Here is a 12,762-nt window from a genome sequence, read left to right as displayed (position 1 = left end):
TATCACATGCAAATAAACAAGAAGAGAGCACTTTTTTTTACATATTTAGCTCAAGTTAATCATATACAGTAAATGTTCAATAGCTCTTTTAAACACTGTTTGAATTTGCCATACACTCAATGACAATGAGGTTTTTTTTAAAGACGTAGTAAAGCATGTCGTTTTTTGTGTAAAGATCCACCCGGTCTGGTTTACCACGTTCTGTCAGATATTAACATAAAAACAGAAGCAAATCAAGACTGACTGGTTTTATAACCAAACATTTGTGCCAGACTAAATGTATATAAGCTTTATATACAGATTTTAAAAGTATCATATATAACACAGTTTTGGAAACAAAGTTTTTCAATATATTATTCACAATTAAATAAAGTCTTGTCTGGGCAAATTTTAAATATAAGTGTGGTGTGACTGATGTAATTGTGTTGAATGATTCAACACTGACATATTTATAAATAAATGTAGTCAACTATTTTACATTACTTCATGTATTATGTACAATTATTACAATAATGTACTGTCTGCGACTTGACAACTGTAACACAACTGAGCAACAAATTAATTATTACAATATAGTTAGATTTAACCTATACTCCAAATCATGGCACACTTATAATAATAATAATATCGTAAATATCTTCACATCAGGGTTTGTAAAGGGAAGGATGAACTGCTAAATCAATGACTTCACAAGTAATTTCGTGTGATTTTAATTACTAACAGGGCAGAAAAGTTTAATATAAACAAAATAAGGCAGCGCTAATATGAGAGTTTGTATTATATGTCGTTTTGTTTTGGTTGTTAGCTGTTAGCTTCAGATGCTAATAGGAAGTGAATCTCTCACCTTGTCGATGGGAGCGGGCCGATGAGCAGCCAGAGAGCGCGCGAGAGACAGCACAGTATTAAAATAAAAACCTCTCGACGTCCCCTTCCAAGACATTGTTCATTTATTTATAAAACAACAAACAAATATTTACATCTTAAAATGAAACGCTCATCTACTGAGAGCGGATGAGAGCTGCGAGTACGGAGAGTCTGAAGGGACATTTGACAAGGTCAACGCAACGAGCGCGAGCATCATACACACACACATCACTGAGGAGAATAATATAGAGATAAATGATAAATATATTTCATTTATACAGAACTATGCATCTGCTTAATCTAAACATAATTATATAATAAATTATTATATAATACATGTGATTTATATATATATTTTCATTCTAAATAATTTTGCACAATTATAGTTAAGATACCCATACGGCAATTTAAAATATAATTTTAAATATAGGCCTATTTAAAAATATACAAAATATTTATTTGTATATATTGAAATATATTTTGAAATATTTAGAAAAAAAAAATATATATATATATTTGAGGCCATTTATAATATATTTGGAAGAAAAAACTTTCTATGTCACAAACCTGTAAACAAAAGATTTTAAAGTTTTTAAAAGATTCAAATTAAATATATTTTCAATTGCAAACATATAATTCTATACATATTTATATATTTCATACTTCATAGACTTTATACCAACTTTAATATTTTGGCCAGGAAAATATATTTTTTGCCATATGGGTTGTTAAATTAGAAATGTAACAAAAAACATTTCCAAATTTAAAAATATATTTAATTAACCTTTACTTTCTACAAAATTTATTTAGCATATATTTAAAAAAAATTGGCCAAAGAACTATATTTTTTGCTGTATGGGTAAACTTATATAAAATAATTAAATGTGACATATTATTGTATTAGTAATAAAATTATATAAATATGAACAAAACGATTACAGATGATATCATGGGAGAAAATCTTGTTTTATACGCCTCTCTAAATATATCAAACACTACAGATTTTATATATTTTCAGTCAAAATTTTGAGGTCACTTCACTAAAATTTCCTTATTTCATTTTTATGAAAATCTGAATCTTGATCTAAACTTAAAAAAACATATTTCGACACAAAAAACACAAAGAATATGGTTCATTAAAAAAAAAAAGTCTTTTAAAAAATGACATAAAAGCAGCCTAAATCCTTCAAAACACTTATATCCAAACATCCCAATGTTAAGTGCATTGTATTGGGGTCATTCAAATGGCTTGCACACCCTTTATTTCTACCTAATGTATGGGAAAAAACAAGACAGACTCATTTTACACAGTCAGCATCATTTATTCCAAATGAGAACATGATCTGAAGGCACAATATGCTTAAACATTAGATCTGTCCTCAGATTTAATTTCTTGTAAACATGTCAATTAATGCATGTTTAAGGTCACACATCTGGAATGCACTCTGATGTCAGAAACACAAAATAAAATCCTATGTTAACATCTGGTATTGTTCTCCATCCCAACATGGGTCAGCTGCGTTTACAAAAGCATATACATACATTACATCTGATTTGGCAACAACACAATGAACAGAAGTCTGATGGATACTGCAAAATAAAGACTTTTATGATCCCATAACCACAACACATGATGCATGGTAAAGGTAAACAGCACACATTATTAGCTGTTCGCTTACCTGGATACTTTTAACCTATAAAACTACTGCATATCATAAGTTAACACACTTGTAAAATATGAAATGTTTACATTATGGTTTACATTGCAATGATGAAAAGTAGACATTCGCTTCTTAAAATGTCATCCATTATATGTTATTTTTATATCGTGTTACTTTTCCCTCAAAGATTTAGTGAGATTTTAATGTAGTCACTTATTTTTAGATATTTGAGGTAGGACAGCATGAGACCGTGGAACATAAAAACATCATGTGAATCATATTTAAGGCATTTAGTAAACAGCATTGGTCACATTTGTTGACCCTTTTAACATTATTAACTACTGTACATTTAGTTAAGGCCAAATAAGTAAACATTATATTTACCATTATAGAGTAATCTGTCTCTTTGGTGACGCTCCCTTAAGTAAAAATCACTTGAGTTTCTATAGTATATGGGTTAAGTGGTTATGCACATACAAGTATTAAAACATGTATTCAAATCCAGCCCAAAACAGAGCAAAATTTCAGACACAATCATATATTAAAGTCATTAGGAAATGCTATTACAGCAGGAAATAATTAAATGCAATTTATGGCAATTACTTAATGTAAACAAGTATAATCAACAAAGAAAAAAACTATATTAATATAGGCACTTAAAATAATCATTCAACCTGGATTACTACCAAATCTGAAAGTGCATGTGTTATATGTACCACTATAGGTTATAAAACTATTATTTATAACTTGACTTCTTTAGATCATCCAAGGTATTTTTTTAAGATGCACAGCGTTTCTATTTTTTATTTTTATGGTGAATTTTACCCACTCATTAGAGGTAAAGAAAATAAGAAACAGGAATGTTTGCAATGAGTGAATTGCACTTTAGAAACAAATTATTATTAAAAAGTAAAAAGAAAATTTCTGCAACATTAAAATGCTTTATAAAATCCATTTGCTTCCCCAAAGATTAAGTTATCCCTATTCATTAAATAAATCTATCTTTAAAATTGGTACTTGAGCTGAAAAAATCTTATTTATCATAAATCTAATGTTCAAGTATGAGGTGTATTTCTCACATTAGTTGGGGTCTTGAATAAACTGAAAATTAAGCACATTCCAGTGACTCAATTGGTTGTTGTCAATATTTTGGCCCCTGTGTAAATGTTCCCGGTCGTCACACCAGCATGATGTCATGAGGGGCAGACTTCGCCCATCACTATGTTTGATCAACATCATTAATCGGTCTTCCAAACCTTGTTGAGAACTTTAACCACTTCATCATAGATTATAAACACTATTGCCACGTCCAAACACACACGGCCTAATCTGGGCACTGTGCCTTTGTAGAATCTAGAGAGAAGAAATCAAATCAAAGTGAACACATAGATGTTACTGTACATTAAGGATGAATTTCACCCTAAATTTAAAAAGAATCCAAATTTCTATTAGCCTATTAATACATCTGTAAAATTGTGTGTTTAATTGTCAAGAAAATTATTAAAACATATTTTGAAATGTGACCTGGACTTCACTTATAAATAATAATGTTTTGTGATAGTTTGACTTACGCGGCTGGTCCCTCGTGTCTCATGATCTTGACGGCACAGTCAATGGTGCTCTTATATTTGTGAGCTTCTAATCCCTTTAAATATTAATATTAATATTAAAAACATCTCTTTGGCAAGCATAACTTTAAACATCACAGTCTAATAAATGAGGCTATTTAATCCCACACCTGCATTCTTGTTTTGATCACATCCAGCGGCGTATTTCCAAACACACTCGCTGCTCCCGCAACGGCTCCAAACACTCCGGTTATAAGAGGATTAATATTCTTATTGGGGTTATCACCTAGTGTTAAAGTGAACACAAAGATATTCATAAGTTCTGATCCTTTAACAGTTTTACTTCATGACTGTGATAATGTCTGTGGATGAGTTTCACACACCTTTGTACCAGTTTCTCAGCGAGGTCATGACATAAAATCGTATGGCCTGGTTGGAGCCTTGCTTCAGTACAGTAGCTGTTAAACCCTGATATGTTCCTTTGAGTCCTGAACACAGTAAAATAAGTGTAATTTACAAAATACATCAACAAGAGTGCTAGTAAAAGAACACGGAAACATATTATTTATATAGGTAGATGGGTTTGTAGTCTTTGTTAACAATAATTTGTGAATTATTTGGTTAATAACTGGTTCATATGGTCACATATTGTTGCTGGAGTATAATGGTTCAGATATATCTGCTGTTATAAATGTGTTTCTCCAGCAGGTGTCTCTGCGGTATAACATTCACCTTGTGTTCGGACTATTTCTCTCACACCGTGGAAAAAGCCTCTGTACTTTGGGTTTGCTGAGGATTGATCGTGGATAAATTTGACCTGAAATTGAAAAATATAGATATATTTGTACCCATAAACTAATATTTTTGTGTCAATGCTGATTTAAACTTTTAACTGTATCTTGTAAATAAAAAAAAAAACTTTCTCTTTCCTTAATTTCTCTGTGTACTGAGTCATACTATCCAATACAGCAAAAAAAAAAAATTATTTGGCCAAAAATATGTTTTAAATAAATGCTAAAATAAATACATTTTGTAAAAAGAATCCACAACCCATACAGAAAAAAAATATTTTCCTTGTATTTGCATATTTTACTTGTATTTTCCTTGTATAAAATGTATTTATTATTACAGTATACAATTATAAGTATATAATTTGCAGTTGAAAATATATTTAATTTTAATCTTAGTTATCTTTACAGGGTTGTAACTTTTAAAGTGTTTCTTATCAGTTTTATGTGAATATATATTTATATATACATTTTTTCCACATTATACATACCGTAAATGGCCAAAAAAATGTATTGGTTAAAATAAATTTTTGTAAACATATTTTACAATATATTTCAGTACATATATTTTTGGTAATTTTTGTATTTTTTTAAAATTCTATTTGAAAATATATTTTTGCCGTATTTATTGATATCTAAATGTTGTGAATGAAAGATTTTATTTCTTGTTTATTGCATTTTAAGATGAATCGCATGTTATATTGTTACTTTGGATACACTGCAAAAAATCTTTGCTGCCTTAAAATTTTTATTTCAACTTACTATTATTTATCTTGACAAGAGATGATTTGCAACTTATCAAACAAGGTTGACTTTGTTATAACACAATGTTATAACAACTTATGTGTACTTATATCATCTTAATCAAGTTAAATTATAGTAAGTTGAAATGACTTGTAAATCTAAGTTGATTCAACAAAAAAAATTAAGGGAGCAAATATTTTTTTACAGTGTATACGTGTCTGCTATATGAATAAATGTAAATGCAATTACTTATGCTAATATTCTCCATCTTTTAATGCATTTTATTTGGTAAAGCATGTAAACTGCAAAAGTCACTGTATGCAATTTGATGTGATTAAACTAACTAAACTAGTTCCCATCCCATTATAATAAACAGAACACAATGTACTGCTTAATCTCAGTGTAGGCATACAATCCAAACTATCAATGCAATATAAAAACACCATCATCAGGTAAATATTCTCATACACACCTTTATAGTCTCCATAGGACACACAACAACTACAGCTTCAGCCACACCTGCACCCAGCCCGCAGATCAAACCACGTGTGCTGTCCAACTTCCCAGATTCATCCCTCATTTTGTTACTAAGAAACTCAAACATCCCAAACCTGCGGAGGACATGAAGGATAAATATATATATAGTGAGTACTTTATTTTAAACTAGGTTTAAGTTCCAGGACAGCATGTGCATGGGCTCTTTTTCAAGAGTATTTTAATAGTCTACAAGGTACCAGGCTGCAATGGATGAATTGTGTTTGAGATTTTTAGTTACAAATAAACCAGACTTGTAATGTTCTTCCATTTTTGGGGGACTTGAAAAGTCTAGGAACCATAGATGTTTACAACAAATGAATTTCCAAACCTTTTCCATTAACGTTAGAAACTAAACTAAACTCTGATTGGTCGTTTTTCATGTCAATCAGACAGTCACTTTCTGCCGACGTATGCACAATAATTTGCAGAGGCATCAAACCTTACGCAGGACTATGGTGGTTTGTCCCAGAAGGTCAGTAAATGCTTACCTCACTGCAGCTTTGGGAATGGAGCCATAGAGGAGAGAGCTCAGCCCCCTGTACAGACCCTTCACCCCATGACCCTGTACCGTCTGCTTTACACAATCAACTGTATGAGAACCAAATACAAGAGTCACATGATTTCATTTCAACAGCATTATTACTGCTGTAATATATAGTAGATTATTAAAGAGCATTCCAATCTGAGACCGCGGGACATTCAAAACGCAAATCATTAGAAAGCGTGGGGGGGTATGAATTATTAAAGCGTTTTTTTTTAGCTTTTGGGTTGTTCTCGCGCTGATCTCCTGCAGTCGAGTAAATCATTCATCAGTTCAGAAGAGAACGTGCCCGGTGTGAACGCTCAGACTCTCCAAACCTGGCACTGTGGATCACAGCTGTACTATTGGTTAACAAACAAACGTGGCTGAACAATCAGTGCAGATAAGCGTGATGTGAAAAGAAGCCAGCATCTAAAGTCCAATGGCCGACACGCTCTGATCTCAATGAATCTTCTGAACCTTGAACTTTAAACCCAGGTGAACGTCAGATACGCTGGTGATTCTTTAATCAACTTCAATGAAAGTTTCAGACAAACTCCCAGAACAATACTGATGCAACGCTCATGACAAACACTAGTAAAAATAAAGGTGATTCAAAGGTTCTTCACACCTACAAAAAAAAAACACTTTAGGTTCCTCAAAGAACCATTCAGTCAAGGTTCTTCAAAGAATCTAATCTTATAATCTAAAGGACCTTTTGGGAATCAGAAAGGTTTTTCAGATGTTTATGGTTCTTTATGGAAACAAATGGTTCTTCTATGGCATCATAAAGCACATTTACTTTTAAAGGTGCAGTGTGTAATTTTTAGAAGGATCTCTTGACAGAAATGCAAAATAATATACAAAACTATATTATCAGGGGTGTATAAAGACCTTTCATAATAAACTGTTATGTTTTTATTACCTTAGAATGAGACGTTTTTATCTACATACACAGAGGGTCCCCTTACGTGGAAGTCGCCATTTTGTGCCGCCATGATTTTACAGAAGCCCTTAACGGACAAACTTTTGTACTAAGTTGTCTCCGGCGATGACATGTTTGTCCGGTGGCGGCTACCGTAGCTTCTCTATGCGTTTCAAAAGCAAGAGGTGAGCAGTGAACTGAGCCTTTCACAACCTCACCACTAGATGCCACTCAAATTTACCCACTGCACCTTTAAGAGTGTATAAGATGATAACAGGCATCAATATTTGAGCAAACACTCACCGATTCCTCTGTATCGAGGTGGATTGGCCTTTTCATCTAACTGTAGCTGAGTTTTCACATATTCTGTAGGGAACGTGATGCAGATTTCAATGCCACCGGCAAGTCCACCTGCTAAAACACAGACGACGTTACTAATATCAAAGTAACAATTTAAAACCCTTTTTTACTAGACCTGCATGATATTGGTGAGGATTGACAGTACAAGATTTTGATTTTTTTTTGTGATGTTTATTGCATATGAGAAATGCTGGATGATTGAAAACCTTTGTTTTGCTATGCATTCCTACATTTCTATACAAAAGATATGCAATGCATAAGTTAATAAACATTTTTTATGGTGTACCACTGATAAAGGCATCTGAAATTGCTTTCCTTTTGAAATAATACTTTGCGATGTGACTATATTTGTCAATGCCGAAATGATATATTGTGCTGCCAATACGTCTTTGGTTGTAACAATAATAATGATTGCAAAGTACAAAACATCTCAATTGTATATAAGAACTGAATTTGATTGTGCAAGCTGTGATCGCCCATGCAAAACACTTTGCCAGAATGCCAGGATGTTGGTATGGGGTTGTTGAGGTGCTTGGAGCAGTTTGCTACATGGTTGCTAGGCACTACTTGAGTCTTTTAAGTGCCTGCCAGGGTATTATTGCCGTTTGAGAAAAGGGTCTCAAGGGTATTCTCAGTGGTTGCTTAATGACCCGGGTGACAAGAGCCCAACCCACGTCTCTTTGATTTTCAGGTTTCCAAATCGGCAGGATCTTTGCACTAAAGTTTAATATACAGCACCATGTCTATAAAGTGTCTGCAATTCTTCTTATGGTGTACTTCTTGCAAAACTCAATTATCTGTCGCCTCCTTAAATGTCTCAGTTCAGCACATCTGCAGATGAGCAGCCAGCAGTGATGGGGGCGGAGAGTCTTGCTGCTATTGGTTGGATATATTCTTCCCACTGGATCCGCCCATCTTTATGTTACAGATGGGTGTGACTACGCAAACGTCCTGCTCTTTAATTACTTTTTAACTTTGCTGACGCCTACTGTGCCATTCATTCGAATAAGCACAAAACTACAGGTGATGAACATTCAAATGTGACTTCAGGACAAAAATTCATAGGAAACGTTTATTGCTCAAGAATGTTGTTTAAATCTATGACTTTCTTTCAATGAACATGAAAGTTACAGACTGAGAGGCTCAGTCACCATTCACTGTCATTGAAGTATCAACTTTGTTTCCTTCTTAAGTTCGAAGATATAAAAATACACACAAGTGAGACCATTATGAATGAATGAGACCATTAAATAAAAAGCACAGATGAAAACAAACACACTTTATTTCAGGTTTCACAGGTTTACACATCCCTGACGAGCTCTTATCTTATCTGATCTAACTTGTTTGACTTGCTGGTTTCTTCAAACCATCAAAACTGCTTGGAGGGGTGCAAACGCGGACAACATCATCTACTTTTATGACATCATGAAACCCAACACCATGGTCACATTCTTCCTTAAACACAGCCTGGGTCTTCCTCATACAATCACATGAAATCACCTGATGTATCAGTATTAGGGCAAATGTCACGTCAGATACGAGTGCTCACCGGACAGCAAACAAACAACACTACTAGGATCATTAAGTAAAGGATGATTGGTCATGATCAATAGCACAGTATGTATGAATGATGCAATTAATCCTGTTTTTTTTTGTCCTAAAGTCAAACACACATGGCCTATATGATGCAATAATGACCTTGTGTGTGTGCACATGTTAACCCGTCATCTTTGTGTGTGTTTTTTTTTTTTGCTGAGCCATTGGTTTATTCATTGTGAATGCGAGTACACTTTTATTATTATCATAAAAATACTGTACTGAACATCATACAGATAATGAATTATGACTGACAGGTAAATGTGACACCTACCATAAGCAATGACACACACCTCATATTTGCATTAAAAAACACTCGCCATGAACTGCATTCCATGCTATTGTGTTATCTATGCATGCCAACATCGAAATGCTTTTGTCATCAAAAAAATCCATGCACTCATAAAGTCAACCACTGAGTTTTTGCTGAGACTGGGACAAGAAACATGCAGCACATGATTAGATATGAATGAAACTATTATGAGTTGCCCATTAACTCTCACTGCTGTGAACGTAACACGTGCCCTGGCAAGACATTAATCCCACTAACTAGTTATTCAGGCGCTGCAGGAAAGAGTGGAAAAACACAACAACTACATGTTCAAGGCAGACATCAAATAAATATTTGGTATCTCGGGTTTAAGAAAATCCTAAAGGAATGTAAGCGGATTGCAAATGGAATTTTTATTAGAATTGAGCCAGAAGTTAAATAGGAACCTTTAAAGAATTTTCCCAAAATTGAAGTGAAATTCGGTTGCATTCCTTTTGGATTTGTTAAACAGAAGACATTTAATGTATGCAAGCTAATATTGGACTGACACGTTACACTGCTGATACAGTCAGCTGACGACCTCACAATCAAAAGTGTTACATTGTATCAAAGTTTCTTTTAAACTTTGTATCATTCAGATGTGACGCAACAGGGTGCACGAGACACACACTAACATGAACACACATCACTGTGAATACTCGCCTGGACTCAGATGTTCGTCTACTGTCCTGTAGGGGATCAATGGAGTAAATAACTGTAAACAGCCTGCGTGACCGCGCAAAAACGCTGATCTGGAATCAGTCACTGCATAACTTTAACGATACAAGCACAAAACGACACTTACCTGCTAAAATAGCTTTTCCAGGGTGGGTGAGTTTGGTTTGGCCGGCGGGGGCAGCGGCGGATAGACAGTGGGGTCTGTGGAAAGGACTCACAAATTTCGGGTTCCCTGACATTTTGCTCGTTTTAAAAGCAGAGGCACGCGCGATTCATTCACAGCTGAGGCACTTATAAGCGGGATAAACGGAGCTCATATATGACGTGAAGGGCTTTCTGGAGCTCTTCTGATCTTTTGACAGCCCAAAGTTTCCTCTCTCACTGTCAGTGGGTCAGATGAGCTCCGTGTGTTTTTAGGGAGGGGCGAGTTTCTCCTGTAGCGCCATATTTTTGACAGACACAACAGCGCTGTTAAGGTGGAACGACATCACAGGCTCGCGTGGCGTTTACAAATTTAAACCGCTTTATATGTGATTGGTTTATATTCAGTCATTTTATAATTTATACTGATGTTGTATAGACTTATTACAGCTAGTATTTATGATTTTAGTAAAAAAATGTAGTATTTACTATTTTGATTTTTTTTAGAAAATACAATATAGAGTATTTAGATTTTAAATCAAAGATGATTTTGTGTTGTGGATAATTTTGTGTGACAAACCTTGGCATCAAGGCTATATTTGAAAACAAATCTGAAAAACAAAATTTATAGGCCTATATTTTTTTTTGTGAGGCGAGGACATCTGCTGGTTGTATTTGAGTAATGGTCAACTAACGTAAAAACATATTTACAGGACACAATAAATGTACTGTTCACTACACAATTTATGTACCGTTCACTACACTTAAATAAATTATTTGTAAGAAAATCTTTACGATTCACAAATATTTTTATTATTATCATACATCACTCCAAATTTCAGTACAAGCATTCACAGAGATAAAAAGTAATAATAAATAGAATCATTAAAATATTTATAAAAGAAAATATATAAATAAATACAATTACATTACCTATCTATTTAAACCAACCATTTAAAAAAACGTTTAATTATTATTTTTTTCTAATTGCTAAGTGTTTTGTTTACGATCCTCAAATCTAACAATATTTTGAATAAATCTCTTTTTAAAATGCTACGTTTTTCTACAAAAAAATAAATAAGATATGAATTGTAATATCCAGAGATTTGTTTTTGCGTTCATTAGCTGAGGACATTTATTTTGAAATCTAACTCCCGCTGTGACGCCAGTGCGCATGCCCAGTTTGTCTCCTTCACTGTGCCTTGCAGCAAAGAGTATAGAAGTATACTCTTTGCTTGCAGTAGTAAACTCAGAAGATTTTGCTTTTGCAATTGGCACATTATTGCATTTTTTTGCTATTGTTAACAACAACATCCACGGTACGACTTTATGATATTATTTTTAAACAAACCATCACTTTAAATTATACGAAATTAAATATTTGACAGTAGCATGTAGATATTGATAAGCTCTTTAAAAACTTGAATAAAATGATCTAAACCGTTTTTTTCAAGCCAGCTTTATAGTTTTGTCCTGTAACAACTTTATTTATGATATGCAAAGTTTTCACCTGTCGGTTTAACGTATTAAGCTTTTTGCATATGATTAAGTCTTAAAGGCTTTCCCTTTATTAATGATAAATATTATGAAGCTGAAGGACACACCCCCTCATGCATAAACATAACTATTTGTTTTTTCTAGTCCTTCCTGCTAGTTAGGCCAATATCTGATAGCTTTACCCAAAAGGGATGTAGCTATGTTTCTTTGACAAACTTTTTTGACATCTTAAAGTTTTGTGTTCCCTTTAACACTAAACTCAGATTACACATGAGATTAAGCGACTATCTGGCAAACGGTTGGTCTCTTTTATCATAAACCCTTTTGATGCATCTGCAGCAGACACTTTTTTGACATCACGCAAGATGCACATAAGGTTACATGTTGTGCCGTACACATCATTTTTTGAAATGATGAGCCACACACATGATGGGCTACATACATGTTGTGATGAGCTTTGCATCAAAAAAGAAGTCTGATAGTAACTGTAGTTTAACAATGATATTTTCATAGTAAACATATGGTAACACAAATCTTAATCAATCCACCAAATAACAATAATAATAAGTGTTT

The 12,762-nt window shown here is 33.5% G+C and overlaps 2 protein-coding genes across 8 annotated transcripts in view; both read right to left on the bottom strand.

Moving 5' to 3' along the window:
* pi4kaa (phosphatidylinositol 4-kinase, catalytic, alpha a) overlaps nucleotides 1–1,060 on the bottom strand; it is a 34,476-nt gene extending 33,416 nt beyond the window's left edge. For 6 of the 7 annotated variants that reach the window (XM_073874590.1, XM_073874594.1, XM_073874592.1 and 3 more), the window contains exon 1: nucleotides 845–1,060. In XM_073874590.1, the coding sequence (XP_073730691.1) occupies nucleotides 845–940 (96 nt within the window). In that variant the 5' untranslated portion in view covers nucleotides 941–1,060. The remainder of the gene's footprint in view (nucleotides 1–844) is intronic. The other variant, XM_073874595.1, reaches the window with a different exon arrangement.
* A 1,105-nt stretch (nucleotides 1,061–2,165) lies between these two features.
* slc25a1b (slc25a1 solute carrier family 25 member 1b) lies at nucleotides 2,166–10,951 on the bottom strand. The gene is made up of 9 exons (XM_055207465.2): nucleotides 10,679–10,951; nucleotides 7,911–8,018; nucleotides 6,651–6,750; nucleotides 6,098–6,236; nucleotides 4,826–4,910; nucleotides 4,477–4,581; nucleotides 4,264–4,379; nucleotides 4,097–4,170; nucleotides 2,166–3,878 (listed from the first exon to the last, which is right to left on the bottom strand). Exons 1-9 carry the CDS (start codon nucleotides 10,788–10,790, stop codon nucleotides 3,764–3,766), a joined length of 954 nt encoding a protein of 317 aa, XP_055063440.1. The 5' UTR covers nucleotides 10,791–10,951; the 3' UTR covers nucleotides 2,166–3,763.
* Nucleotides 10,952–12,762: the final 1,811 nt, after the last annotated feature.

Source organism: Misgurnus anguillicaudatus, chromosome 12 (genome assembly GCF_027580225.2).
Source record: "Misgurnus anguillicaudatus chromosome 12, ASM2758022v2, whole genome shotgun sequence".
Taxonomy (NCBI): Eukaryota; Metazoa; Chordata; class Actinopteri; order Cypriniformes; family Cobitidae; genus Misgurnus; species Misgurnus anguillicaudatus.
Note: the sequence above shows the minus strand (reverse complement) of the source record. Positions and strands in the feature narration are given on the sequence as shown.